We start from the raw sequence: 25,939 nt of genomic DNA on the forward strand, positions 1-25,939 counted from the left end.
TCTGAAACTTCCAAGAACCCAATGTCTTGCAAATTAACTCAATGCCACAAATAATTAATTCAAGGTTTTATTTACTAGACTAAATAAGTTGGAAAATTCAGTAATTAACAGATACAATATAGAGGCAGAGTGTACAAGATACAGCACAGTTGTCTAGGGGAGAATCTCCACAGGTCAATATAAATTAACTTCCGTACCCAACTCAGCAAATACAACAGTACATACATTCACAAGACCTTTGAGGACGAGATGAGTATTATCAATTGAGAGGGAAATATGAGAGGCTCCACCAACACATGCTTTCACAACCGTGAAATGATAGTTTTGTCACCCAGAAATCGGCAGTGGGCCCAGGCTACCAGGCTAATGTGGACAATGCAGAGACGGTATGGATCATGGGTTGGTAAATTAGACCTGCCGTCTTACACACACACAACGCCACTTTCATAGAATAGTTATAATGCAACAGGGAAATTCATTGTATGTCGATGTTGCCTCTCAGTGGGATTCCGTCAGGATGGGATAAGTGCTTGGAGGATGGTGGTCTCTCTCTCCCTCTCGTAGAGCTGAGGCCAGGGGGCCGGAAATAGCTCACAGCCAAAGGAGTGATACCCACGTCTTCCTCTCTTGGTTCTTTTACTGAACAAAAATATAAAACGCAACATGCAACAATTTCAAATATTTTACTGAGTTACAGTTCATATAAGGAAATCAGTCCATTGAAATAAATTAATTGGGCCCTAATCTATGGATTTCACATGACTGGGAATAGAGATACCTTTAAAAAAAAGGTAGGGGCCTGGATGGATGAGAAACAGTATCTGGTGTGACCACCATTTGCCTCCTGCAGCGTGACACATCTCCTTCACATAGAGTTCATCAGGTTGTTGATTGTGGCCTGTGGAATGTTGTCCCACTACTCTTCAATGGCTCTGCGAAGTTGCTTGATATTGGCGGAAACTGAAACATGCTGTCGGACACATCGATCCAGAGCATCCCAAACATGCTCAATGGGTGACATGTCTGGTGAGTATGCAGGCTATGGAAGAACTGGGAAATGTTCAGCTTCGAGGAATTGTGTACAGATCCTTGCGACATAAGGCTGTGCATTAACATGCTAAAACAGGAGGTGATGGTGACAGATGAATGGAATGACAATGGGCATCAGGATCTCATCACGGTATATCTGTGCATTAAGATAAATGCAAGTGTGTTCGTTGTCCATAGCTTGCCTGCCCTTATCATAACCCTACCGCCACCACAGGTCACTCTGTTCACAACGTTGACATCAGCAAACCGCTCACCCACATGATGCCATACACGTGGTCTGCGGTTGTGAGGCTGGTTGCGCGTACTGTAAAATTCTCTAAAACGACGTTGGAGGCGGCTTATGGTAGAGAATTTAACATTCAATTATCTGGCAACAGCTCTGATGGACATTCCTGCAGTCAGCATGTCGATTGCACAAGCCCTCAAAACTTGAGACATCTGTGTTGTGGGACAAAAGTGCACATTTTAGAGTGGCCTTTTATTGTCCCCAGCATAAGGTGCACCTGTGTAATGATCATGCTGTTTCATCAGCTTCTTGATAGGCCACATCTGTCAGGTGCATGGATTATCTTGGCAAAGGAGAAATGCTCACTAACAGGGATGTAACAAATCTGTGCACAACATTTGAGAGAAATAAGCTTTCTGCGCATATGAAAAATTGGGATCTTTTATTTCAGCTCATGAAACATTACATGTTGCATTTATATTTTTGTTCAGTGTATTATCAGTCCAGGGAAGTAGGCCTAAAGTCTATTAGAGTTAATGTAATTATTTCTCTGACCCCGCAGGATGTATTGCGAACTCAGTCCGTGGTCTTGAATGAGCAACAGCGCGCTCCGCAGGGTCCTCTCTGGAAACTCTTCTGTCTGAGTAGGATAAGGCTTCCTTGATCGGTCTTTTGGTTTCCAAGGAGATTAGATCATTCGTCCAACGGGCGTGGCCTCGCCTTGTAGAACTTGATCTCATTTATGTTTAGTACGTCCTCTAATTTATAGGGAGACTCGCAGAAGGCAGGCTCTAAGACTAGTGGGCTTTTCGTCACAACACAACAATATCAAGTGGAAGTGTTACAAATAAGGGACAAGTTGATTCTCTTTTAGAAACACTTCAGAGGAACAATGAATGCTTGGTAGCTTTTACAAAACAGAGGGGTGTGTTTTGAAATGGCATCCTATTTCCTGTAGTGCACTACATTTTTGTTCTGCAAAGAGAGGAAGGGAAACAGTAACACGGAGAGGAAGGGAAACAGTAACACGGAGAGGGGGAAGCGACACTACTTTTGATCAGAGCTGTAGGTTTATTTGGTCATAAAGTAGTGCACTATATTAGGGAATAGGGAACGCAGCTCAGTGTCTGTATAGTCCAGTTCCCCTAGTCAAAACACCTGAGAACCCTCTCACCTACGTGGCTGCTTACAGCTGTACTGCTTTAAGGACCCACTCTCCAGTTCTCTCCAGTTCCTACACTCAGAACACTGGGGCTGTGTGCCAAATGGCACCCTATTCAGTGCTCTACTTTTGACCAGAATCCTATGGGCCCTAGTGCACAATTTAGAGAAAAGGGTGCCATTTGGGGCGTAGCCCCGAGGTTCCTCTCACTTGGTTTGCTGCTCACACCTGTGCCTCTTCAGGGACCCACTCTGACTGTAGCTCCTACAGCACTCCGTGCATTTGTACGGCTTCTCTCCTGTGTGGACAACCATGTGCACTTTACGGGACGCCGAAGTGATGAAGCACTTGTCACACTCGGAGCATTTATAAGGTTTCTCCCCAGTGTGTCTCCTCATGTGCTGCGCTAGATGCCCACTCTGACTGTATCTCCTACAGCACTCTGTGCATTTGTAAGGCTTCTCTCCTGTGTGGACAACCATGTGCACTTTACGAGACGCCGAAGTGATGAAGCACTTGTCACACTCGGAGCATTTGTATGGTTTCTCCCCTGTGTGTTTCATTGTAACGTGGTCTTTCAATTGGTACCCCTGTTTGAACTGCTTCCCACAGTCCTGGCAAGAGAACAGTGTTTTCCTGCTGTGTTGTCGCCGGTGGATCATAAGGGTGTGCGGCCGGGCAAAGGTCATGGGACACTCTGGGCAGGACAGCGGGCGCTCGCCGGTGTGGCTCAGTCGATGATACTTCAGACTAATGTAACGGACAAAACTCTGGCCGCACTCTGGGCACACGTACGGTTTATTCCCGCTGTGGGCCGTCATGTGGCTCTTCAGGTGGTCGGAGATCTTGAAGCTTTGGCCGCACTGGGGGCAGATGTAGGGCCGTGCATCGCTGTGGAACCGCATGTGCCGGGTCAGGTTAGATTTGAACGTGAAGGTCCTGCCGCATTGGAGGCAGGCGAAGGGGCGCTCCAACTCGTGGATTGGTCGGTGCTCGTCTAGACTGCCTTTCCGGGAGAACGTTTTATGGCACACCTCACAGGAGTACGGCCGGTACTGTGTGTGGCTCCGGGAATGAAACTTAAACTGAATTTTGGAGAAGAACTTCTGGCCGCAGTCCGGACACGGGAACCTGGGGACCTTCTGGTTATGAGGCCAACATTCCAGGTCAGACCGCAACGCAGCCGGATTGAATGGCTGAATGGTAGACTGCAGCTGCCTCCCATCATCCTGGCGGTACAGGGGGGCATCCTTCGTCTTGATACCAAAGTGATGTGCATCTGTCCTGGGGTTGCTCTCTGTAGGTCCGCTGGTGTTACCCATCTCTGGGTCGTAGCTCTCTGGCTTCACAGAGTTCAACCAGTGTTCATCACTTCTTGTACCGATAGGCAGCTCATCCATCTCTTGTTTCACCTGGTTTAGAATAAGAGCTTTATTTTTCCAGAGGAAACTTATGCGATAGTAAGATACGTCAAGATATCTAGTAAATATATACAGTGCACTCGGACATATTCAGACCCCCAGACTTTTTCCACAGTTACATTAGCCTTATTCTAAAATTGATTAAATAGATTTTTTCACCCCTCAATCTACACACAATACCCCATAATGACATTTTTAAATGTTTGCAAATGTATTAAAAAATAAACTGAAATATCACATTTACGTAAGTATTCAGATTCTTTACTCAGTACTTTATTGAAGCACCTTTGGAACCTTTGGCAGTGATTAAAGCCTTGAGTCTTCTTGGGTATGATGCTACAAGCTTGGCACACCTGTATTTGGGGAGTTTCTCCCATTCTTCTCTGCAGAACCTCTTGAGCTCTGTCAGGTTGGATGGGGAGTGTTGCTTCACAGTTATTTCCAGGTCTCTCCAGAGATGTTCAATCGGGTTCAAGTCTGGGCTCTGGATGGGCCACTCAAGGTCATTCAGAAACTTGTCCCGAAGCCACTCCTGTGTTGTCTTGGCTGTGTGTTCAGGGGTTGTTGTCCTGTTGGAAGGTTAACCTTCACCCCAGTCTGAGGTCCTGAGTGCTCTGGAGCAGGTTTTCATCAAGGATCTCTCTGTACTTTGCTCTGTTAATCTAGTCTCCCAGTCCCTGCCGTTGAAAAACATCCCCACAGTATGATGCTGCCACCACCATGCTTCACAGTAGGGATGGTGCCAGGTTTCATCCAGGTGTGACGCTTGGCATTCAGGCCAAAATAGTTGAATCTTGGTTTCATCAGACCAGAGAATCTTGTTTCTCATGGTCAGAGTCCTTTAGGTGCCTTTTGGCAAACTCCAAGCGGCCTGTCATGTGCCTTTTACTGAGGAGTGGCTTCCATCTGACCACTCTACCATAAAGGCCTGGTTGGTGGAGTGCTGCAGAGACGGTTGTCCATCTGGAAGGTTCTTCCATCTCCACAGAGGAACTCTGGAGCTCTGTCAGAGTGACCATCGGGTTCTTGGTCAGGACTCTTAGTGGTTCTAAACTTCTTTCATTTTAAAATGATGGAGGCAACTGTGTTCTTGGGGACCTTCAATGCTGCAGACATTCTTTGGTACCTTTCCTCAGATCTGTGCCTCGACACAATCCTCTCGGAGCTCTACGGACAATTCCTTTGACCTCATGGCTTGGTTTTATCTCTGACATGCAATGTCAATTGTGGGACATTATATAGACAGGTGTGTGCCTTTCCAAATCATGTCCAATCAATTGAATTTACCATAGGTGGACACCAATCAAGTTGTAGTAAACATATCAAGGATGATCAATGGAAACAGAATGGAACTGAGCACAATTTTGAGTCTCGTAGCAAAGGTTCTGAATAATTTTGTAAACATTTCTAAAAACCAGTTTTGCTTTGTCATTATGGGGTATTGTGTGTAGATTGATGAATTTTTTTTATTTAATACACTTTAGAATGAGGCTGTAACGTCACAAAATGTGGAAAAAGTCAAGGGGTCTGAATACTTTCCGAATGAACTGTAGCTGCAACATTCACACAGACAGATACAAATGCTATAAAAGATCTCAATTACATTTTCATTTAAAAGCCACAAGTTTAAACCTACCTCTTTTTTTGCTGCGTCAGGCCTCAAGATGGAGCGGGAGAGTTTGAGAATTATCCTGGGTTTATTTTTGCTTCCCTTCGGGCAGTGCTGATGTCTAGACACTAGTGATACCTGGCTAAAAATGTTTTTGTTGTCAGCGGAGTTGTGTCCATTTCTTGTGGATTTTTTCTTTCCTCTGCTGGTGGTGGTGTTTTTCTTCTTCGTTGGTTTTCTGCCTGGTTTGTTGTTGTTCTTCTGGTTGTTCTGGTCAAGTCTAGGATCACAAAGAGACAGTTGATCCTTTGTCAGTCTGTAGAGTCTCAAGATGGGTAAAGAAACAGCAGCGGACATTTTGAGTTGATTCAAGTTAACGCTATGCAGAGAATCGCCTTCCTCCATTTTGAGTTGATTCAGGTTAACACTATGCAGAGAATCTCCTTCCTCCATCTTGAGTTGATTCAGGTTAACGCTATGCAGAGAATCTCCTTCCTCCATTTTGAGTTGATTCAGGTTAACGCTATGCAGAGAAGCGCCTTCCTCCATTTTGAGTTGATTCAGGTTAACGCTATGCAGAGAATCTCCTTCCTCCATTTTGAGTTGATTCAGGTTAACGCTATGCAGAGAATCTCCTTCCTCCATTTTGAGTTGATTCAGGTTAACGCTGTGCAGAGAATCTCCTTCCTCCATCTTGAGTTGATTCAGGTTAACGCTGTGTAGAGAATCTCCTTCCTCCATTTTGAATTGATTCAGGTTAACGCTATGCAGAGAATCGCCTTCCACCATTTTGAGGTGATGTAGTTTTAACCTGGGCAGAGAAACTTGTTCTGTTAAACTAACGGCCTTCATATCAGTAAATGTTTCAAACTTCCAGGGTCTTATAGCTCTAGGCTGGTGCCATGTGGGTGATTGTGTTGCTTGTCTTCTCCTTATAAGACAGCTCTAGGCTGGTGCCATGTGGGTGATTGTGATGGCTTGTCTTCTTATAAGACAGAGCTGGTCATCATCTGTAAGAAGTAATGGAGAGACATGTAAGAATAAAGAAGAATATCAACTAGACAAATTGACCAGATCAGAATAAGGGAATCCACGGCTTGTTCACCCCACTATTATCCAGAAGGTGAGGTCCATACAGGTGCATCAAAGCTGGGACCGAAAGATTGAAAAACAGCTTCTATCTCATGGCCATCAGACTGTTAAATAGCCATCTCTAGCAGGCCTCTATCCAGTATCCTGCCCTGAACTTAAGTCACTGTCACTAGCTGACTATCACCCAATTACTCATCCCTGCACCTTAGAGGCTGCTGCCCTAAGTACATAGACATGGAACACTGGTCACTTCAATAATGTTTACATACTGTTTTACCCATTTCATAAGTACAGTATATTCTAGTCAAGTACATCTTATTCAACTATTGCTGTACATACAGTGCCTTAAGAAAGTGTTCAGACCCCTTGAACTGTCCACCTTTTGTTACGTTAAAGCCTTATTCTAAAATGAAAAATAAAATAAAATACGAAAATCCTCAGCCATCTACACACAATACCCAATAATGACAAAACAAAAACAGGTTTTTAGAAATGTTTGCAAATAAAAAAATAAAAAAACAGCAATACCTTATTTACATAAGTATTCAGTCCCTTTGCTATGAGACTCGAAATTGAGCTCAGGTGCATCCTGTTTCCATTGATGATCCTTGATGTTTCTACAACTTGATTGGAGTCCACCTGTGGTAAATTCAATTGATTGGACATGATTTGTAAAGGCACACACACCCCTGTCTATATAAGGTCCCACAGTTGACAGTGCATGTCAGAGCAAAAACCAAGCCCTGAGGTTGAATGAATTGTCCTTAGAGCTCCGAGACAGGATTGTGTCGAGGCACAGATCTGGGGAAGGGTACCAAAACATTTTTGCAGCATTGAAGGTCCCCAAGAACACAGTGGCCTCCATCATTTTTAAAATGGAACAAGTTTGGAACTGCCAAGGTTCTTCCTAGAGCTGGCCGCCCGGCCAAACTGAGCAATCGGGGGAGAAGGGCCTTGGTCAGGGATGGTCACTCTGACAGAGCTTTAGAGTTCCTCTGTGGAGATGGGAGAACCTTCCAGAAGGACAACCATCTCTGCAGCACTCCACCAATAAGGCCTTTATGGTAGAGTGGCCAGATGGAAGCCACTCCTCAGTAAAAGGCACATGACAGCCTGCTTGGAGTTTGCCAAAAAGCACCTAAAGGACTCACGGACCATGAGAAACAAGATTCTCTGGTCTGATGAAACCAAGATTCAACTATTTGGCCTGAATGCCAAGCGTCACACCTGGAGGAAACCTGGCACCATCCCTACTGTGAACCATGGTGGTGGAAGCATCATGCTGTGGGGATGTTTTTCAGCGGCAGGGACTGGGAGACAAGTCAGGATCGAGGCAAAGATTAACAGAGCAAAGTACAGAGAGATCCTTGATGAAAACCTGCTCCAGAGCATTCAGGACCTCAGACTGGGGTGAAGGTTAACCTTCCAACAGGACAATCACCCTAAGCACACAGCCAAGACAACACAGGAGTGGCTTCAGGACAAGTTTCTGAATGACCTTGAGTGGCCCATCCAGAGCCCGGACTTGAACCCAATGAAACATCTCTGGAGAGACCTGAAAATAGCTATGAAGCAACACTCCCCATCCAACCTTTCAGAGCTTAAGAGGTTCTGCAGGGAAGAATGGGAGAAACTCCCCAAATACAGGTGTGCCAAGCTTGTAGCATCATACCCAAGAAGACTCGAGGCTGTAATTGCTGCCAAAGGTTCTTCAACAAAGTACTGAGTAAAGGGTCTGAATACTTATGTAAATGTGATATTTGTTTAATTTTTTATAAACTAACATACATTTCTAAAAAACGGTTTTTGCTTAGTCATTAATGGGGTATTGTGTGTAGATTTGAAAATGATTGAATCAATTTTAGAACAAGGCTGAAACCTAACAACATTTGTAAAAAGTCAAGGGGTCTGAATACTTTCCGAAGGCACTGTATATGGTAGAGACATAGAATTTGGACTATCGTTTTTCTGATGCAATTCTCTATTGAACATTTTGTCATAAAGATTGAATGAAATAATGGTTGAACACTCTACATTATCCTTCGCTAACACTAGCCTTCACCGTCGTTAACAGAACTGCGGGAAAAGATTGCCCAACAGGGGGGGGGGGTGAATTGACACTGGCTAGCTAGCTACTTTTGTCACCCCCGCCTCTTCTTATTTATCTGTGGAATACATTCCTAGTGTATGAGAAATGTTTGCTTGCCAAATGCTAGCCAGCTAGCTAATACTTAAAATGAAAAATGTTTGGCTACAGTTATGGTAACCATTTGCAAACGCTTTAGCTTTGCTTGTGTAACAGTATAGCTTCCGTCCCTCTCCTCGCCCCAACCTGGGCTTGAACCAGGGACCCTCTGCACACATCAACAACTGACACCCCACGAAGCATCGTTACCCATCGCGCCACAAAAGCCACGGCCTTGCAGAGCAAGGGGAACAACTACTTCAGGTCTCAGAGCGAGTGACGTCACCCGATTGAAACGCTATTAGCGCGCACCACCGCTAACTAACTAGCCATTTCACATCGGTTACACTCACCCGCCTTTTGACCTCCTCCTTCCGCTGCAACTAGTGATCCGGGTCACGGCACCAATGTAACAGTATAGCTTCCGTTTCTCTCCTCGCCCCAACTAGCCATTTTACATCGGTTACACTTGCTAGCTTGATGGTTAGCGCCAGAGGTTAGCTATAGTATTTAGCTACTGCCAACATGTTTTGTTGTTGTGTAATTATCATATTTTGCCAAGTCCACTGTTTGCAGAATGCATGCTGGCATTTGAATACAACTTGGGAAAAGAAAATCTGGACACAATGTGGACACATTTAAATCTAACTATAGACACATGCAGTGGTGTGTATTCTGGATGCCAAGGGAAGCCAGCCTAAAAAAATTGACCAAGAAAAACTTTTAAAAATGATTTAGCTTTTGTCTTTTCAGAATTCTCCTTCAATTTGCAAGAGGCTGAATGTATCGCACCCGAGAAAGCATCCGAGCAAGCGAAACAGCGCCCCTCTGTCTCTGTATGTGTAGGCCATCTATCTGATGCTGTCTGGTCAGAAAGACTATGACATTGTTGCTAGCTGTCGCTGAATGCAAGGGAAGCCAGCAAGCATTTGGCCTCCCGTGATAAAAAAAAAGTATAAAATAGTAGCCAATCAGCATTGAGCTAAACTGAGTGAGTTCAGCTGTGAATGGTCCTGGCACACCAAAAAAAAAGGGTCAAGTGAAGCCAGTTTTGATTTGGCTTCACTCCTATCACATCAAGAGAAATACGTCATTGACAGAAACAACATGAAATGTTGCATCTCATTGTGTTGTTGTCCTCCGGTATCTAGATAAAATTGGCCCTTTACTAAATTAGACATGGATGGAGATAGGGATTTGGACTTGTGGTTTTACTTAATGCTCCATACTGGCCAATGATTATAATGACGATTCTGATTCAACCATAAATTCATACATTGTGCCCCTGGACTGAGAGGATGGAAGTTCAATATGTAGCTAGATGTAGAAGACTAATGTTAACTAGCTAACATTGCCCATGAAAGGAAGTTAGGCTAACGAGCAAGCATTTTAGCCAGGTAGCACAGGGCAACAAAAATATAAGTGTTTACTGTATGACAGTCATAGACCATTGCATCAACATGGAAAAAGAAGAGGAAGGCATTGTTCTCTAGAAGTAGGGAGAGTCAACGTGTTTTTTTCTACTTGCATGAACGCACACACAAAGCAGAACCATGGACTGCCACATCATATTTAGCTTACGTTGATTGGACTAAATATTTTCCCCAATACCTTTTATTGTCACCGTCTTAGACTAAGCACAGGTGATTTGATGATGTTGACATGGTGCTGGAATAGTGGAGGCAGCTCCTGTTTTCTTTGCGACTTGCGGTAACTCTCTGTGGTTCTAAAACAGTAGTTGTTTAGTAGTTTGAAAATGTGGGAAACATTAATTTGCTTGACCATGCTGTAGGTCAAGTAAGGGTTTGTTAGAATCAATATGCTTTGTGGACTTGCTTTCTGGTTTTGTGATGAAACAAAGGCGTGGTTGAATATTCTGCCACTGTCTTCTTATTGTCTTGGCCTTAAGACCACAGAGGCAAGGCATATGAACTAACAGGTTCTAGAGCAAACAATGCAATCATCACAACACATAGGTTGTAATATGTTTTTGTTGGGCTTGGCTTCCCCAGTGATTTTACCCACGCACTGCGACTCCACACATGATGTGTTCGGAATAGTCCTCCACAGTGGATGTGTCATAATAGCCATAAAAACACAGAAATGGTTCCAATGGTTTTTCCGCCATTAATTTCTCACATTCAAATGAATTGTGTGTTTGGTGTACGCTTACCTTGGCCTTACATTTTGATAGCCTTGTAATTCTCTCTTGGACAAGGGGAGTTTTATCAATATATTCACCTCAATTTACTCCCCAAAATATGCTATGCTAATTATTGATAAAAGTTATCTTGTCCGAGAGACAGTTGTTATCACAATGTCACGCCAGGGTAAGTCTACACGAAACACAGACCTTATATGAAGTAGTTCTAAAATCCCAGATGGAGAAATGAATTGTGAAAAAACAATTGGAACCATTTCCGGGTTTTATGACTCATATCACAGAAAGAACAATGAGACAGATATTTCAGTGGATGTATAAATGTGAAGCACCTGCTTGGTGTTTCCACTCACAACCAAATACAGAATTACAGTTAATATGAGGAAATCAGTCAGTTGAAATAATTTCATTAGGCCCTAATCTATGGATTTCACATGACTGGGAAAGCAGATATGCATCTGTTGGTAACATTACCTTAAAAAAAAAAAAATGGGCATGACAATGGGCCTCAGGGTCTCTCACAGTATTTTTGTGCAATCAAATCGCCATCGATAAAATACAATTTGTTCGTATCACTAGCCACTTTAAACAATGGCACTTTATATAATGTTTACATACCCTACATTACTCATCTCATATGTATATACTGTACTCTATACCATCTAGTGCATCTTGCCTATGGCGTTCGGCCATCACACATTCATATATTTTTATGTACATATTCATATTCATTCCTTTACACTTGTGTGTATAAGGTAGTTGTTGTGAAATTGTTAGGTTATATTACTTGTAAGATATTGCTAGATATTACTGCATGGTCGGAACTAGAAGCACAAGCATTTCGCTACACTCGCATTACCATCTGCTAACCATGTGTATGTGACAAATAAAATTTGATTTGATTTTGTTGTCCGTAGTTTATGCCTGCCCATACCATAACCCCAACACCACCATGGGGCACTGTTCACCACTTTGACGTCAGCAAACCGCTCGCCCACTCAAACGCCATACATGTGGTCTGTGGTAGTGAGGCCGGTTGGACCCACTGCCAAATTCTCTAAAATGAAGTTGGAGGTGGCTTACGGTAGATAAATGAACATTAACTTCTCTGGCAACAGCTCTGGTGGACATTCCTGCAGTCAGCATGCCAATTGCACGTACCCTCAAAACTTGAGACATCTGTGGTGTTGTGACAGAAGTGCATGTTTTCGAGTGGCCTTTTATTGTCCCCAGCACAAGGTGCACCTGTGTAATGATCATAATAAGCTTGTTGATATGCCACACCTGTCCAATGGATGGATTATATTGGCTAAGGAGAAATGCTCACTAACAGTGATGTAAACAATAGTTCAGCTAATGAAACATGGTCCCAACAGTTTGTTGCGTTTATATTTTTGTGTGTATGAGCAGAACTGTCCGAGTCTATATTCAAGTAATAATAAGAAATTACCATCGACCACGCCCATAAATTGTGGAAAACAATCATTCTTTCCCATTCACCACCATCGTAAAACAGCCATCTTAGTTGTCGCTTTTATAGAAATAACAAAACATGTTCAATGTACATATAACCAGATAAAAAATCCCGACCTGGGGATCGCAAATAAGGAAATAAAGCCTGTGTGGCTTCAGTCTATTCGCCATTGGAGTGGGAAATGTAGGGAGCAGGTGTCCAAGTACAGTAGGCTACACGGAGCTATGTGTGTGGAAAAATATTTGATCACAGGCAATACATTTAACTTGTTTAGTATAGTTCATTTGTAACTCCACTCGCTACTTGTATCTGTATAGTCTATGTGTTTGTGTTGTTGGTCGTGGTTTGGTTATGTTCCGGTCGGAAGCTAGCTACAGGAGCTAGCTGCTAACGTTATGTGAAAAGGGGCACGAGGGAAGCCCTAAAATATTACATTCTTCTAACTAGGCAAGTCAGTTAAGAACAAATTCTTATTTACAATGACGGCCTACCCCGGCTAAACCCGGACGAAGCTGGGTAAATTGTACGCCGCCCTATGGGACTCCCAACCACGGCCGGATGTGATACAGCCTGGATAGACAACAACTGCATTAACTGTCAAGTCTAGAAACGGCCAGCCTACCTGCAGAGACGGAGGCAACAATCTTCAGCGGTTATGAGTGATCCGAGTTGGTCCTACAAGCTAGTACATTTATCTCTGAGATCTCCCTGTTTGTAATGAACACTGTTAGCCATACACAGGGTTGCCAGGTCATGGAAATGTCTAGCCCAAGACCGAAAAACAACACAAAAGGCCTGAAAACGAGGCCAATTTTTTTTTCTTCACATCAAGAGTTGAGTTGCCACGTTTATAGGATAAACCATTTCCCCATAACGTTATTAGCCTATTAACAAGGAACATAGACGTAACTACATGCTAAATATGTTCTTACGCATGACGCAACGTAGAGTGCCTGGATAAAGCCTTATTGGCCATATACCACAAACCTCCAGGGTGCCTTATTGCAATTATAAACTGGTTACCAATGTAAAAGTTTTTCTCATACCCATATGTCATATGGTCTGATATACCACAGCTTTCAGCCAATCAGCATTCAGGGCCTGAACTTGGTTTATAATTGTAAATAAATCACTTTTGTGCATAACTATAGATAAATCCACAGTTTGAGTGATGAATGTTGGACAATGTGCAGGGACGGAGGATCTACAAATCTCTGAGGAAGAAACACTATTTTCTGGCAATTGTGCTGTTATTATGAAGCCAGATGTTAAGATGACAAACCGTTATAAATTGACCATTTGCGAGATTGCCTTGTCATTTTAATAGGCATAGGCTACAGACTAAAATCTGGGATTATGATTGTAATTCAACTTTGCCATGCTTTGCTTAGATAGATGCAGGTAGCCTATAGGCCTACATCTAATTTCAGATAGTCTACAGTAGACTAGGCAAAATGTAAACTGAACGATTTAGTGTATTGCTTAGTTCAAATTAACAGACTCATTTATTCTACATGAATAGTTTGGTGATTTGAGGTAAGAAGTGCTTGTTTCCCAATAACCTGCTGGGATGGGCTACTGAGGATCGGTCTTAATTTCAATCATTGGATAAAATATGAATAATATGTATATCAACTGAATGTTTGTCAACAGCCAGTGTTTATTATTTAAGAGAAATGCCATGGTGACCGCAGTGCAACTTAGAAGTAGCCCAAAAACCCGCAACCAATACATTTTCACCCGTGACATCGTTTTCAAAGTTGCCCAAATGTCAAAACTGTAAACATGGCAACCCTGCACAGACAGATCAAAGGAAGTTGTGACTGCTTCTGCTGCTCTTGTTCAAGACGTCCACATGATCATTTCTGCCACCTAGCGGAGTGGAGAAATTAGACATTTCCTTCCATTTCCATGCATGTATAATACCACTAGATAGATTCTTATGGGTTTCCCCTATTCATCTATGCGTGTACTATCTACAATCATGACCTCTACCTAAACCATAAAAATAACATAGTAATACACTTACTGTTTAAAGAGACAGTATAAACTGAGTGTACATCAAGGACACCTTCCTAATATTGAGTTGAGCCACCCACCACTTTTGCCCTCAGAACAGCCACAATTCATCTGGGCACGGAATCCACAGGGACGCTGGTCCATGTTGACTCCAATGCTTCCTACTGTTGTGTCAAGTTGGCTGGATGTCCTTTGGGTGGTGGAACATTCTTGATACACACGGGAAACTGTTGAATGTGGAAAAACCCAGCAGTGTTGCAGTTCTTGACACAAACCGGTGTGCCTGGCACCTACTACCATACCCCGTTCAAACCACTTAAATATGTTGTCTTGCGCATTCACCCTCTGAATGGCACACATACACAATCCATGTCTCAATTGTCGCAAAGCTTAAAAAAATATATATATATTTAACCTGTCTCATCTACACTGATTGAAGTGGATTTAACAAGTGACATCAATAAGGGATCATATCTTTCACCTGGATTCACCTGGTCAGTCTGTCATGGAAAGAGTAGGTGTTGTTAATGTTTTGTACACTCAGTGTAGATCTTTTCATTCATTTGTTAAATAATTTGTTTTCATAAAAATCTCAATTTATTTCATGATTTGTTACTGATTTTGATTTCAGCATACAAATTGTGTTGGACAACAATGTATGATAGAGATACAATATGTTTTGACAATTATATCTCTCCTTAATGACATATGACCATCATTCACACTCATAAAATGGGAGTAAATAAATGTCAACAATGAGTCTAACCAAAACTTAGATCAAAGCTCTGTAATTCAATGTAGTCATAAGAATACATTGATTTTCACAATTTTTCAGGAGTCAACCTTTCATTTTCACTTTCTTTTCTCTCCAAGTTCCCACCATCTTGTATTTTGCTCCATACAGTAAGTCATCAACCATCAATTTGAACACAGCTCCAACTGCCACTAACATCAGCATGGTGACCACCACACCAGACGCTTCTTTCTCCCTTACTGGGTGTGTGTTGACATTGAAGTGGTTTCCACCATTGCTCTCCACCATCTCCTCTATCTTCTCCAGCAGCTCAGTGACCTGAGTGTGGTCACCTTTCTCCTTGTTGTTGAAGACATGATATCTGTCCCTGCAGGTACTGATTAGTTGTAGCAGTTGACTGTTGTCCTTCAGTAGGTCCTCCACTGGTTTCCCCTCTAGCTGGTCTCCCCCAGTGAACAGCACCATGGTGTACATTAAAGACTCTTCTCTAAAGTTCTCCTGGATCCACCTCATGAGGGTATCCCTTTCCTCCTCTGTGAACCTCACCCCCTGATCACCAGCAGGAACGCGTGGGGTCCTGGTGCGGCGGAAAGGCCCAGGGTGTCGACCACGTGGCGGGAGCAGCGGGAGGCCCGTCCGGTTGACCCTCTAGCGGTAGTAGCAGCTGGCCTGGTCCAACTCTCACAATCTGTGGTCATGGCAACCATAGAGAAGTCCACTCAGAAGGCCTCTCTGCCAATGATGGTGTTTCCTGCTGAACTCTGACCCTGCCCAGTGTTGCCTCAACGCTGCCACTATGGAGACACATACACACGATACAGTAAAACAAGTCCGTTTATTGATCTGTTCAATTCATCAGTTAACCAGTTGTGCAGGGCCGTTTCAATACAACTTTTAAAAAAACAATGTTTACAAGGAGGGCCTAGTCCCAGGATGAAAACTTATTTCAATGGAGATTCTCTTGCTTTTTAGTCCAGGATTTGGCTTCATCTGTGTCTGGGAAACCTTCCCTGAACATTTACAATACACATCAGGTAAGTTAAACTGCATCACAGTGAAAGTGGTTGATTTCATTGAGGGTTCAATAATTGATAGTGAATAGGCCTAGAGATTTCCATGGGCAGGTGATCTTATATTTTGAGTTCTACTGGGGTAAGACAGTTTAACTGCAGTAAGTTCATGAGGCAGTTATACATTATATTTTTCAAGAATCAATGGCTATATGTCCAAAAATGGATCACAGATTGTCCCTTTTTAAGTCCTGTATAAACAAAGTCCAGTTTCCCTACTCAGAACACCGGAGAACCCTATAACCTGGTTCCTTTCACCTGTGCTACTTTTTAAGGATCGACTCCATTGCGCTCCAGTTCCGACACTGAGAACACCGGGACTGTGTCCCAAATGGCATCCTATTCCATATAGTGCACTACTTTTGACCAGAGCCCTGTGGGCCCTAGTGCACTTTCTAGGGAATAGGGTGGCATTTGGGATGTACCCCGGAGGTCCCTCTCACCTGGGTTTCTTCTTACACCTGGGCCTCTTCAGGGACCCACTCTGACTGTAGCTCCTACAGCACTCCATGCATTTGTACGGCTTCTCCCCTGTGTGAACAACCATGTGCACTTTACGCAAAGTAGAAGTGACAAAGCACTTGTCGCAATCGGAGCATTTATAAGGTTTCTCCCCTGTGTGTTTCCTTCTAATGTGTTCTTTCAGCTTGCACCGCTGTTTGAACTGGTTCCCACAGTACTGGCAAGAGAAAGGCGTCTCCCCGGTGTGCTGTCGCCGGTGGATCATAAGGATGTGCGGTCGGGCAAAGGTCATGGGACACTCTGGGCAGGACAGCGGGCGCTCGCCGGTGTGGCTCAGTCGGTGATACTTCAGACTCATGTAACTCATGTAACTCTGGCCGCACTCCGGGCACACGTACGGTTTATACCCGCTGTGGGCCGTCATGTGGCGCTTCAGGTGGGCGGAGATCTTGAAGCTTTGGCCGCACTGGGGGCAGACGTAGGGCCGTGCATCGCTGTGGAACCGCATGTGCCGGGTCAGGTTGGATTTGAACGTGAAGGTCCTGCCGCATTGGAGGCAGGTGAAAGGACGTTCCGCATCGTGGATTGGCCGGTGCTCGTCCAAGCCGGCTTTCCGGGAGAACGTTTTATGGCACACCTCACAGGAGTACGGCCGGTACTGGGTGTGGATCCGGGAATGTAACTCCAGTGTGGTTTTGGAGAAGAACTTCCGTCCACAATCTGGGCACGGAAACCGGCGGACCTTCTGGTTGCGAGGCCGCCATTCTGGGTCGGACCGGAATGCAGTCAGATTGAACGGCTGGCTGGTAGCCGACCGTAGACGTCTCCCTCCATCCTGGTGGTACAGGGGGGCATCCTCTGTCTTGATACCCAGGTGATGTGCATCTGTCCTGGGGTCGCTCTCTGTAGGAGGTCCCTTGGTGTTACCCATCTCTGGGTCGTAGCTTTCTGGCTTCACAGCGTTCAACCAGTGTTCATCACTTCTCATTTCGATAGGCAGCTCGTCCATCTCTTGTTTTACCTGGTTTAAATTAGAATACCTTTATTTTTATCTGAGGAAACTTACAACCAGTCAAGATATCTAGTAAACATATAGCTGTAACATTCACAAAGTGTTACAAATGCTATACACGATCTCAATTAAATGTTCATTTAAAAGCCACAAGTTTAAACCTACCTCTTGTTTTATCTCATCAGGCCTTAAGATGGCATTGGAAAGTTTGAGAGTTATTTTGGGTTTGTTTTTGCTTCCCTTGGGGCGACCCCACCACTTAGGGGCCGGCGATTCCTGGCTAGAAACACTTTTGCTGTCAGCAGAGTCGTTTCCTTTTCCTGTGGATTGTTTCTTTCCTCTGGTGGTGGTGAAGTTTTTCTTATTTGTTGGTTTTCTCCCTGGTTTGTTATTGTTCTTCTGAGCAGCGAGAGACAGTTGATCCTTCGTTAGTCTGTGGAGTCTCACGATAGGTAAAGAAATGAGTTTATCTCCCTCCATTTTGAGGTGATGTAAGGCGAGTTTCTCTGCTCAAAAGTTGCTGACGCCTGACAGATCTTACTTAATATACCTATCCAGGCATTGTATTAACTAACCAAATCATGTTACAGCAATCTGTCAGTCGATGACACAGTCGAAGGTGTGGCACGCAACCACTGGTTAATGAATGCAACGTCTGAGCAGGGGAACATTACCCCTAGTCTCAATCTGGGCAGAGAAACTTGTTCTGTTAAACTAATGTCTCAGGGTCTTGTAGCTCTAGGCTGGAACCCTGTGGGGGATGCCTTGTCCTCTCCTTTAAAGACAGAGCTGGTCATCATCTGTAAGAAACAATGGAGAGAAAGTAAATAAGAATTGAGAAAATTAAGCCTACAAAGTAAGAAAAGAAGCATATCAACTAGAAAAAAATAGAATTGACCAAAATAAGAATAAGGGAAACGAATAGTATCATCTCTCCAAAGTAGATATATTAATATAGTAAAGATGCCCTACGCAGAAATCCCTCCGCCATTTCCTGGTTGATAAAATTCAAATAGTTCACCTACTTTCAGTTTGTGACAAAACATGCATGCATAGTGTTGAGAATCATTGTACCCTAAACCGCTGTGAAGTATCTTTTCCATAACCAAGATAGTATTTTCAGCTGTTTGAAGCTGGTGTACAAAACTGAAAGTAAAAGAAGCATAAAACAAATCTTATGAACGGGAAGCATAGAAATAGTACACATAGAACAGATCTACCGCTTCTGAGACTTGCTTTCAATGAGAATGACAGATCTATAACTTACATTTCTATGTGAATTTGGTCCGATAGCCCTGAAAGTTACATATTGCAGCTTTAAATAAACAATTATTGGGGTCTAAAAATCTTAAAATCCACAAGATAACTCTAGGTTAAATAGAACTTCATGGCGAAATACAACACTAATTACATGTTGCCGTAAGAGTTTTTTTAAAGGATAAAACAGTCTGCCAAATGCATTCTGTTGGTGCAAAACGAATCCGTATCTAAAGTTACTTTTGGATGAATACCGTATTGATTATATATTGATAATCAACTCCACCGTTGGATATTTGCAGCGAAGTTTATTTGATAGCTTGCATTGTGGAAAGCGATAGCTACTGTAGTTATTCAGTAGCTAGCTAGTCGATGCTTGGTCAGCTAGCTCTGGTCTACTACTGCAAGAGACATCTAATGGCCTACCTGTAGGGACGGAGACAACAATCTGCAGCGGTCATGGCTGGTACGAGTCGGTTTACTGAGAAGCCAGTACATTTCATTTCAGAGAAATAATTGCAATCCCCGTTTGCAAGAAACACTGTTGCATTCCAAGATAAATAATACCACATGTATCCACAGCGCAAGGGAAGTAGTGACTACTGTTGCTGATTTTGTTCCAAGACCTCCACGTTCTCAGTGCTGCCACCTAGCAGAGCGGATGAAGACATTTCGTTCCATTTCCATACTACGTGTTCTGTAAGAGATAAAGATATTCAATTTTGATCTGTGCGTGTACTGTCTGTAAATGAATTATCTGCACCATAAACATAACCACATAGTAATACACGTTGCTGGGTGATTATGCAACTTCGGGCACTTTGGCCGTGCAAACTTTCAGAAATGAAAACTTATTCAAACACCATTTTACCAGTATTGTACTTGTCTTTGATTTGTCTAGAAACTATATCTGATAATGGCTGCGATCGTACTATTCAGGAATTTATATATTTTTGTCATTTTTCCCAGACAGCCATTGACAAATGTCATTTCCATCACGTCATTAAACATACATTTTAGTTGAAAATGAAATATCATACAATTGATTTATAACGGATTTCTTATACATTTGTATTGAATATTATTTAAAGTGATTTTTAAGGTTTTCCTAATATTAATAATTCAACACGACGACTGAATGTATAAACTTACCTTGGTGACAGCTGAAAACATTTATTTATCATGAAAAATAACATATTTCCACCCAACCTTTTTGTCAGATTATGATAACAACCATATGAATTCCATATTTAAAACAAATAAATGTAAGTAAACTATACATAATATACTCATTTACCTCAAAATATGGGTTGTGATGGAAATTACATGTAAAAAAAAACAAACAAAAAAACGTATGAAAACTATTTTATTGCAAACATTTTGAACAACAACCATTGTTAAACATTTCAGACCTATACTGGTTTGTAGGCCCATCACTCACAAAGTGTACAGCAGTAGCCGATGGGCAGAGCTCAAGGAAGTAGGCCAGTGTTTTGAGAGATGGGCCCAGATAGCAGAGGGGTATGCTGCATAGAAGAGCTCAGTGAGCAAAGTGAAACCGTATCGTTTGTGGTATATCCAACACAGGTGTGGAGGGTCACCTGCTTGTGAGAATCACCAAAGTGAACTGCCTGGATTTCACTGGTGTATTTACACAGGTAGTTCTCTGCAAAGTCAATATGCACGATGATCTCCTCTTTCCCCAGATTCTCTTAATTCTCTCAGTTGAGTATTGGTGTTGAATGTTGTACACATGTTTCCCCAACTTCTCTTTCAATCCTTTGGAGAACTTCTCCAATAGAATCTGCAGTGTGCCACATACCTTTTCTTTTACTGTCAAATGTACAGTGAACTTCTCCATGTTTCCCTCTTTGTTTTTCTTCTCTCTCTCTTCAGCTTTGTTTTTCCACTCAAACCACCATGTCTGCTCACCAGCATCAAAGTCAGATGTTTTAAGCTCTTTTGCTTGGCGAAGGGAGCACTCTCTATACATGCACTCTTTCTCCAGGTTCTCACAGCACAAAGACTCAAAAACGTTCTCAATGTTGCTGCAGCTGATCACTTTGTGATGCTGTAGTTTGTCCACCATAAACTGGAGGTTGGCGTGGGTTTTGTAGAGACATGTGTCCCTATCCTGGACTGTTGGCTTGACAACCCAAAAAGGACATCTTATGCAGAATTCACAGTAGGAAATTTGAATTTCTGAATATTCCCTCTTAAACTTCTGATAAAGGTTCTGAATTGTGCCATTCAAGAAGTGCTTCTGCTTTTTCTTCTTGTTCCTCGTTATCCAAGATGGCGTAGCAGTCAGACGTCTTTGTCCTGTCGTGTCCCTTGTATATATTTCTCTTCGCATAACTTTTAAAATATTTTCCTAAACCTCAACTTCTAAATACTCTCTTGCAACCCGCCTCACTCAATGTGGCGTGGATCTGTTTTTTTGTAAAGTATTTCTATTTACTTCAGATCTGGAATCCCTCAACTGAAGCTAGCCAGCTAACTACCTACCAGCTATCAGTCAGCAAACCACTGCTAGCGGTCATCAGCTAACCTTCAGCTTGGAAAGCTCTCACCAGTTCGTACAACGTGACTCAAACCAGAGCATAACGGACCTATTTTTCAAAAAAAAAATCTGTTCATATCCCCGGATTCCTACCACAAACTCTGAACATTTTCATCTGGATCTTCGCAACTAACTAACCGCAATCCCGGGTGACTACTCCTGGCTAGCGTTACCATCCCGGAGCAAGCACCAATTAGCCTGAAGCTAGCCCGGCTAGGGCTCCTGGGCTACCACCGAAGCCCACTCCTGGACTACAATATCCGGACCCCTTCTACTGCCGGTACGGGGCACGGAACCCCGCCGATCCTCTACGACTGGAATACCGACATAATCTGCCCAAGGATTCCAACAGGCCCCTCAGGCGTGACGTCCGCTGAAGGCCCATTCTGCACCGCGGCCTGCTAGCTACCTAGAGCTACTTGGAACCCTACAAATCCACGACTGGTCTATCGACGTCACCGCACGAAGAGGCAAAAACAGACTTACCTCCATCGCGACGTCCCCCAAAGGCCCTTCTGCTAACTTGTTAGACCCGGTCTGCTAACTGCTAGCTTGCTAGCCCCGATCTGCTAACTGCTAGCTTGCTTGCTAACCCCGGTCTGCTAACTGCTAGCTTGCTTGCTAACCCCGGTCTGCTAACTGCTAGCTTGCTAGCACCAGTCTGCTAACTGCTAGCTTGTTAGCCCCGGCCTACTAATGGTTGCTTATTAGCCCCGGACTGCTAACTGTCTGAATCGCCATGTCCCCAGCCAGCCCAAACACTCACTGGACCCATATGATCACTTGGCTATGCATGCTTCTCTCTAATATCAATATGCCTCATCCATTACTGTCCTGGTTAGTCACACAAATTATCAATGAACCTACCACGTACAACAACCCCAAATCCGTAAACACGGGCACCCTCATAGATATCATCCTGACCAACCTGCACTCTAAATACACCTCTGCTGTTTTCAATCAAGATCTCAGCGATCACTGCCTCATTGCCTGCATCCGTAATGGGTCTGCGATCAAACAACCACCCCTCATCACTGTCAAACGCTCCCTAAAACACTTCTGCGAGCAGGCCTTTCTAATCGACCTGGCCGGGGTATCCTGGAATGACATAGACCTCATCCCGTCAGTAGAGGATGCCTGGTTATTCTTTAAAAGTGCCTTCCTCACCATCTTAAATAAGCATGCCCCATTCAAAAAATGTAGAACTAGGAATAGATATAGTCCATGGTTCACTCCAGACCTGTCTGCCCTTGACCAACACAAAAACATCCTATGGCGTTCTGCATTAGCATCAAATAGCCCCTGTGATATGCAACTTTTCAGGGAAGTTAGGAACAAATATACACAGGCAGTTAGGAAAGCTAAGGCTAGCTTTTTCAAACAAAAATTTGCATCCTGTAGTACAAACTCAAAAAAGTTCTGGGACACTGTAAAGTCCATGGAGAATAAGAGCACCTCATCCCAGCTGCCCACTGCTCTGAGGCTAGGAAACACTGTTACCACCGATAAATCCACTATAATTGAGAATTTCAAAAAGCATTCCTATACGGCTGGCCATGCTTTCCACCTGGCTACCTTTACCCCGGTCAACTGTCCGGCACCCTCCACAGCAACCCGCCCAAGCCCCCACCATTTCTCCATCACCCAAATCCAGATAGCTGATGTTCTGAAAGAGATGCAAAATCTGGACCCCTACAAATCATCCGGGCTAGACAATCTGGACCCTCTCTAAAATTATCTGCCGAAATTGTTGCAACCGCTATTACTAGCCTGTTCAACCTCTTTTGTATCGTCTGAGATTCCCAAAGATTGGAAAGCTGCCGCGGTCATCCCCCTCTTCAAAGGGGGTGACACTAGACCCAAACTGCTACAGACCTATATCTATCCTACCCTGTCTTTCTAAGGTCTTCGAAAGCCAAGTTAACAAACAGATCACCGACCATTTCGAATCCCAACTTACCTTCTCCGCTATGCAATCTGGTTTCAGAGCTGGTCATGGGTGCACCTCAGCCACGCTCAAGGTCCTAAACGATATCATAACCGCCATCGATAAGAGACATTACTGTGCAGCCATATTCACTGACCTGGCCAAGGCTTTCGACTCTGTCAATCACCACATTCTTATTGGCAGACTCAACAGCCTTGGTTTCTTAAATGATTGTTTCGCCTGGTTTACCAACTACTTCTCTGATACAGTTCAGTGTGTCAAATCGGAGGGCCTGTTGTCCGGACCTCTGGCAGTCTCTATGGGGGTGCCACAGGGTTCAATTCTCGGGCCGACTCTCTTCTCTGTATACATCAATGATGTCGCTCTTGCTGCTGGTGATTCTCTGATCCACCTCTACGCAGACGACACCATTCTGTATACTTCTGGCCACTCTTTGGACACTGTGTTAACTAACCTCCAAACGAGCTTCAATGCCATACAACTCTCCTTCCGTGGCCTCCAACTGCTCTTAAATGCAAGTAAAACTAAATGCATGCTCTTCAATCGATCGCTGCCCGCTCCTGCCCGCCCGTCCAGCATCACTACTCTGGACGGTTCTGACTTAGAATATGTGCACAACTACAAATACCTGGGTGTCTGGTTAGACTGTAAACTCTCCTTCCAGACTCACATTAAGCATCTCCAATCCAAAATTAAATCTAGAATCGGCTTCCTATATCGCAACAAAGCATCCTTCACTCATGCTGCCAAACATACCCTCGTAAAACTGACCATCTTACCGATCCTCGACTTCGGCGATGTCATCTATAAAATAGCCTCCAACATTCTACTCAACAAATTGGATGCAGTTTATCACAGTGCCATCTGTTTTGTCACCAAAGCCCCATATACTACCCACCACTGCGACCTGTATGCTCTCGTTGGTTGGCCCTCGCTTCATACTCGTCACCAAACCCACTGGCTACAGGTTATCTACAAGTCTCTGCTAGGTAAAGCCCTGCCTTATCTCAGCTCACTGGTCACCATAGCAGCACCCACTCGTAGCACGCGCTCCAGCAGGTATATCTCACTGGTCACTCCCAAAGCCAATTCCTCCTTTGGTCGCCTTTCCTTCCAGTTCTCTGCTGCCAATGACTGGAACGAACTGCAAAAATCACTGAAGCTGGAGACTCATATCTCCCTCACTAGCTTTAAGCACCAGCTGTCAGAGCAGCTCACAGATCACTGCACCTGTACATAGCCCATCTGTTAACCGCCCATCTATCTACCTCATCCCCATACTGTATTTATTTATTTATCTTGCTCCTTTGCACCCCAGTAGATCTACTTGCACATTCATCTTCTGCACATCTACCATTCGTGTTTAATTGCCATATTGTAATTACTTCGCCAACATGGCCTATTTATTGCCTTAACTCCCTTATCTTACCTCATCTGCACTCACTGTATAGACTTTTTGTTTAATTTTTTCCTACTGTATTATTGACAATGTTTTGTTTATTCCATGTGTAACTCTGTGTTGTTGTATGTGTCGAATTGCTATGCTTTATCTTGGCCAGGTCGCAGTTGCAAATGAGAACTTGTTCTCAACTAGCCTACCTGGTTAAATAAAGGTAAAATAAATAAATAAATAAAAAAGTGTGTCCTTTTTCCCTGTTGTTGCTCTGCTCTTGTCATCACATTCATAGAATATAGTGATTTTTCTCTTCTGTGGCAGTGCTAATTCTGTTACACTGATTTTTCCTGGAGTATTGAAGACTTGATGGCCTGTTTTCATTTGCCCTTATTGCTTTTGCTGAAAATCCAAATTCTCGGTTTGACCAGGCCATACTTTCTCAGGATGTTGCCTCTACATTGATGGCATTTTGAAACAATAAAATCCTTCTCAAGTTCTTCGGAGTTCCCTTCATTTGCTGTTTTGTCTTTGGGGAATCTTGTCTCTTCATTTTGTTCATCAGTCGATCATACCTTTTTTTGTATTTCTCAGCTTTCCGTAAAGCCTTATTAAGTTTGACATTTGTCATACTAAGATCTTTGTATGCTTTTGAGTGACCTCTTCCAACCTTTTTCTTTCCAGCAAGTATTCGACTTCTCATTCATGTTGCTGACGATGAGGAAGGGGTATCAGGGTGTGAATCAGGGGCAGGTAAGTTAGGGGCAGGTATGTTAGCCTCGTGTTCTGGCTGCAAGTCATCTGGTGACTGAGGTGGTGTGTTGCCTGATAGGTAGGTCTCCATTGCAACTGTTCTCTTTAAAGTCTGTCTTCTATTCCGTTGGTTACATTTTCATTGCCATCTAATTTCTTTGTTCTCGCTTTGTAAGCTCAGAGATAGATTTCACTTCTCCCTTCTCTTTTTTCTTCCAGTATCTCTCCCTGTCTTTTTGCAGATGTTCCTGGTATCGTATAGGATAATTTTTAAAATTTTGTTTCTATATGTCTGTGACCTCTGTGCTGTTTTATGTGGCGTCTTCTA

At 43.4% G+C, this 25,939-nt stretch overlaps 2 protein-coding genes across 4 annotated transcripts; both read right to left on the reverse strand.

Moving 5' to 3' along the window:
* Positions 1–54: 54 nt before the first annotated feature.
* On the reverse strand, positions 55–13,219 carry LOC106591798 (uncharacterized). 2 transcript variants are annotated; one of them, XM_082966790.1, is made up of 4 exons: positions 13,003–13,180; positions 7,089–7,199; positions 5,496–6,478; positions 55–3,850 (listed from the first exon to the last, which is right to left on the reverse strand). In XM_082966790.1, the coding sequence occupies exons 3-4, from the start codon at positions 6,318–6,320 to the stop codon at positions 2,645–2,647; spliced, it is 2,031 nt and encodes a 676-aa protein (XP_082822916.1). In that variant the 5' UTR covers positions 6,321–6,478; positions 7,089–7,199; positions 13,003–13,180; the 3' UTR covers positions 55–2,644. The 2 variants fall into 2 exon arrangements, with proteins under 2 accessions (XP_082822916.1, XP_014038538.3); XM_014183063.3 differs by lacking the exon at positions 7,089–7,199 and having other exon boundaries at positions 13,003–13,219.
* Positions 13,220–14,082: 863 nt separating this feature from the next.
* LOC106591824 (uncharacterized) lies at positions 14,083–19,864 on the reverse strand. 2 transcript variants are annotated; one of them, XM_082966837.1, is made up of 5 exons: positions 19,381–19,864; positions 18,772–18,843; positions 17,863–18,497; positions 16,667–17,706; positions 14,083–15,947 (listed from the first exon to the last, which is right to left on the reverse strand). In XM_082966837.1, exons 3-5 carry the CDS (start codon positions 18,175–18,177, stop codon positions 15,848–15,850), a joined length of 1,455 nt encoding a protein of 484 aa, XP_082822963.1. In that variant the 5' UTR covers positions 18,178–18,497; positions 18,772–18,843; positions 19,381–19,864; the 3' UTR covers positions 14,083–15,847. The 2 variants fall into 2 exon arrangements, with proteins under 2 accessions (XP_082822963.1, XP_082822960.1); XM_082966834.1 differs by lacking the exon at positions 18,772–18,843.
* Positions 19,865–25,939: the final 6,075 nt, after the last annotated feature.

Source organism: Salmo salar, chromosome 02, assembly GCF_965601325.2.
Source record: "Salmo salar chromosome 02, fSalSal1, whole genome shotgun sequence".
Lineage (NCBI taxonomy): Eukaryota > Metazoa > Chordata > Actinopteri > Salmoniformes > Salmonidae > Salmo > Salmo salar.

Excerpts from the sequence above, each read along its gene's own strand:
- LOC106591798 (XM_014183063.3), bottom strand. The coding sequence starts at position 6,320 with ATGAAGGCCGTTAGTTTAACAGAACAAGTTTCTCTGCCCAGGTTAAAA. Across the intron at positions 3,851-5,495 it reads CTGACGCAGCAAAAAAAGAG|GTGAAACAAGAGATGGATGA; the intron begins GTAGGTTTAAAC and ends ATTCTAAACCAG.
- LOC106591824 (XM_082966834.1), bottom strand. The coding sequence starts at position 18,177 with ATGGAGGGAGATAAACTCATTTCTTTACCTATCGTGAGACTCCACAGA. Across the intron at positions 17,707-17,862 it reads CTGATGAGATAAAACAAGAG|GTAAAACAAGAGATGGACGA; the intron begins GTAGGTTTAAAC and ends AATTTAAACCAG. Across the intron at positions 15,948-16,666 it reads AGGTGTAAGAAGAAACCCAG|TGGCAGCGTTGAGGCAACAC; the intron begins GTGAGAGGGACC and ends GTGTCTCCATAG.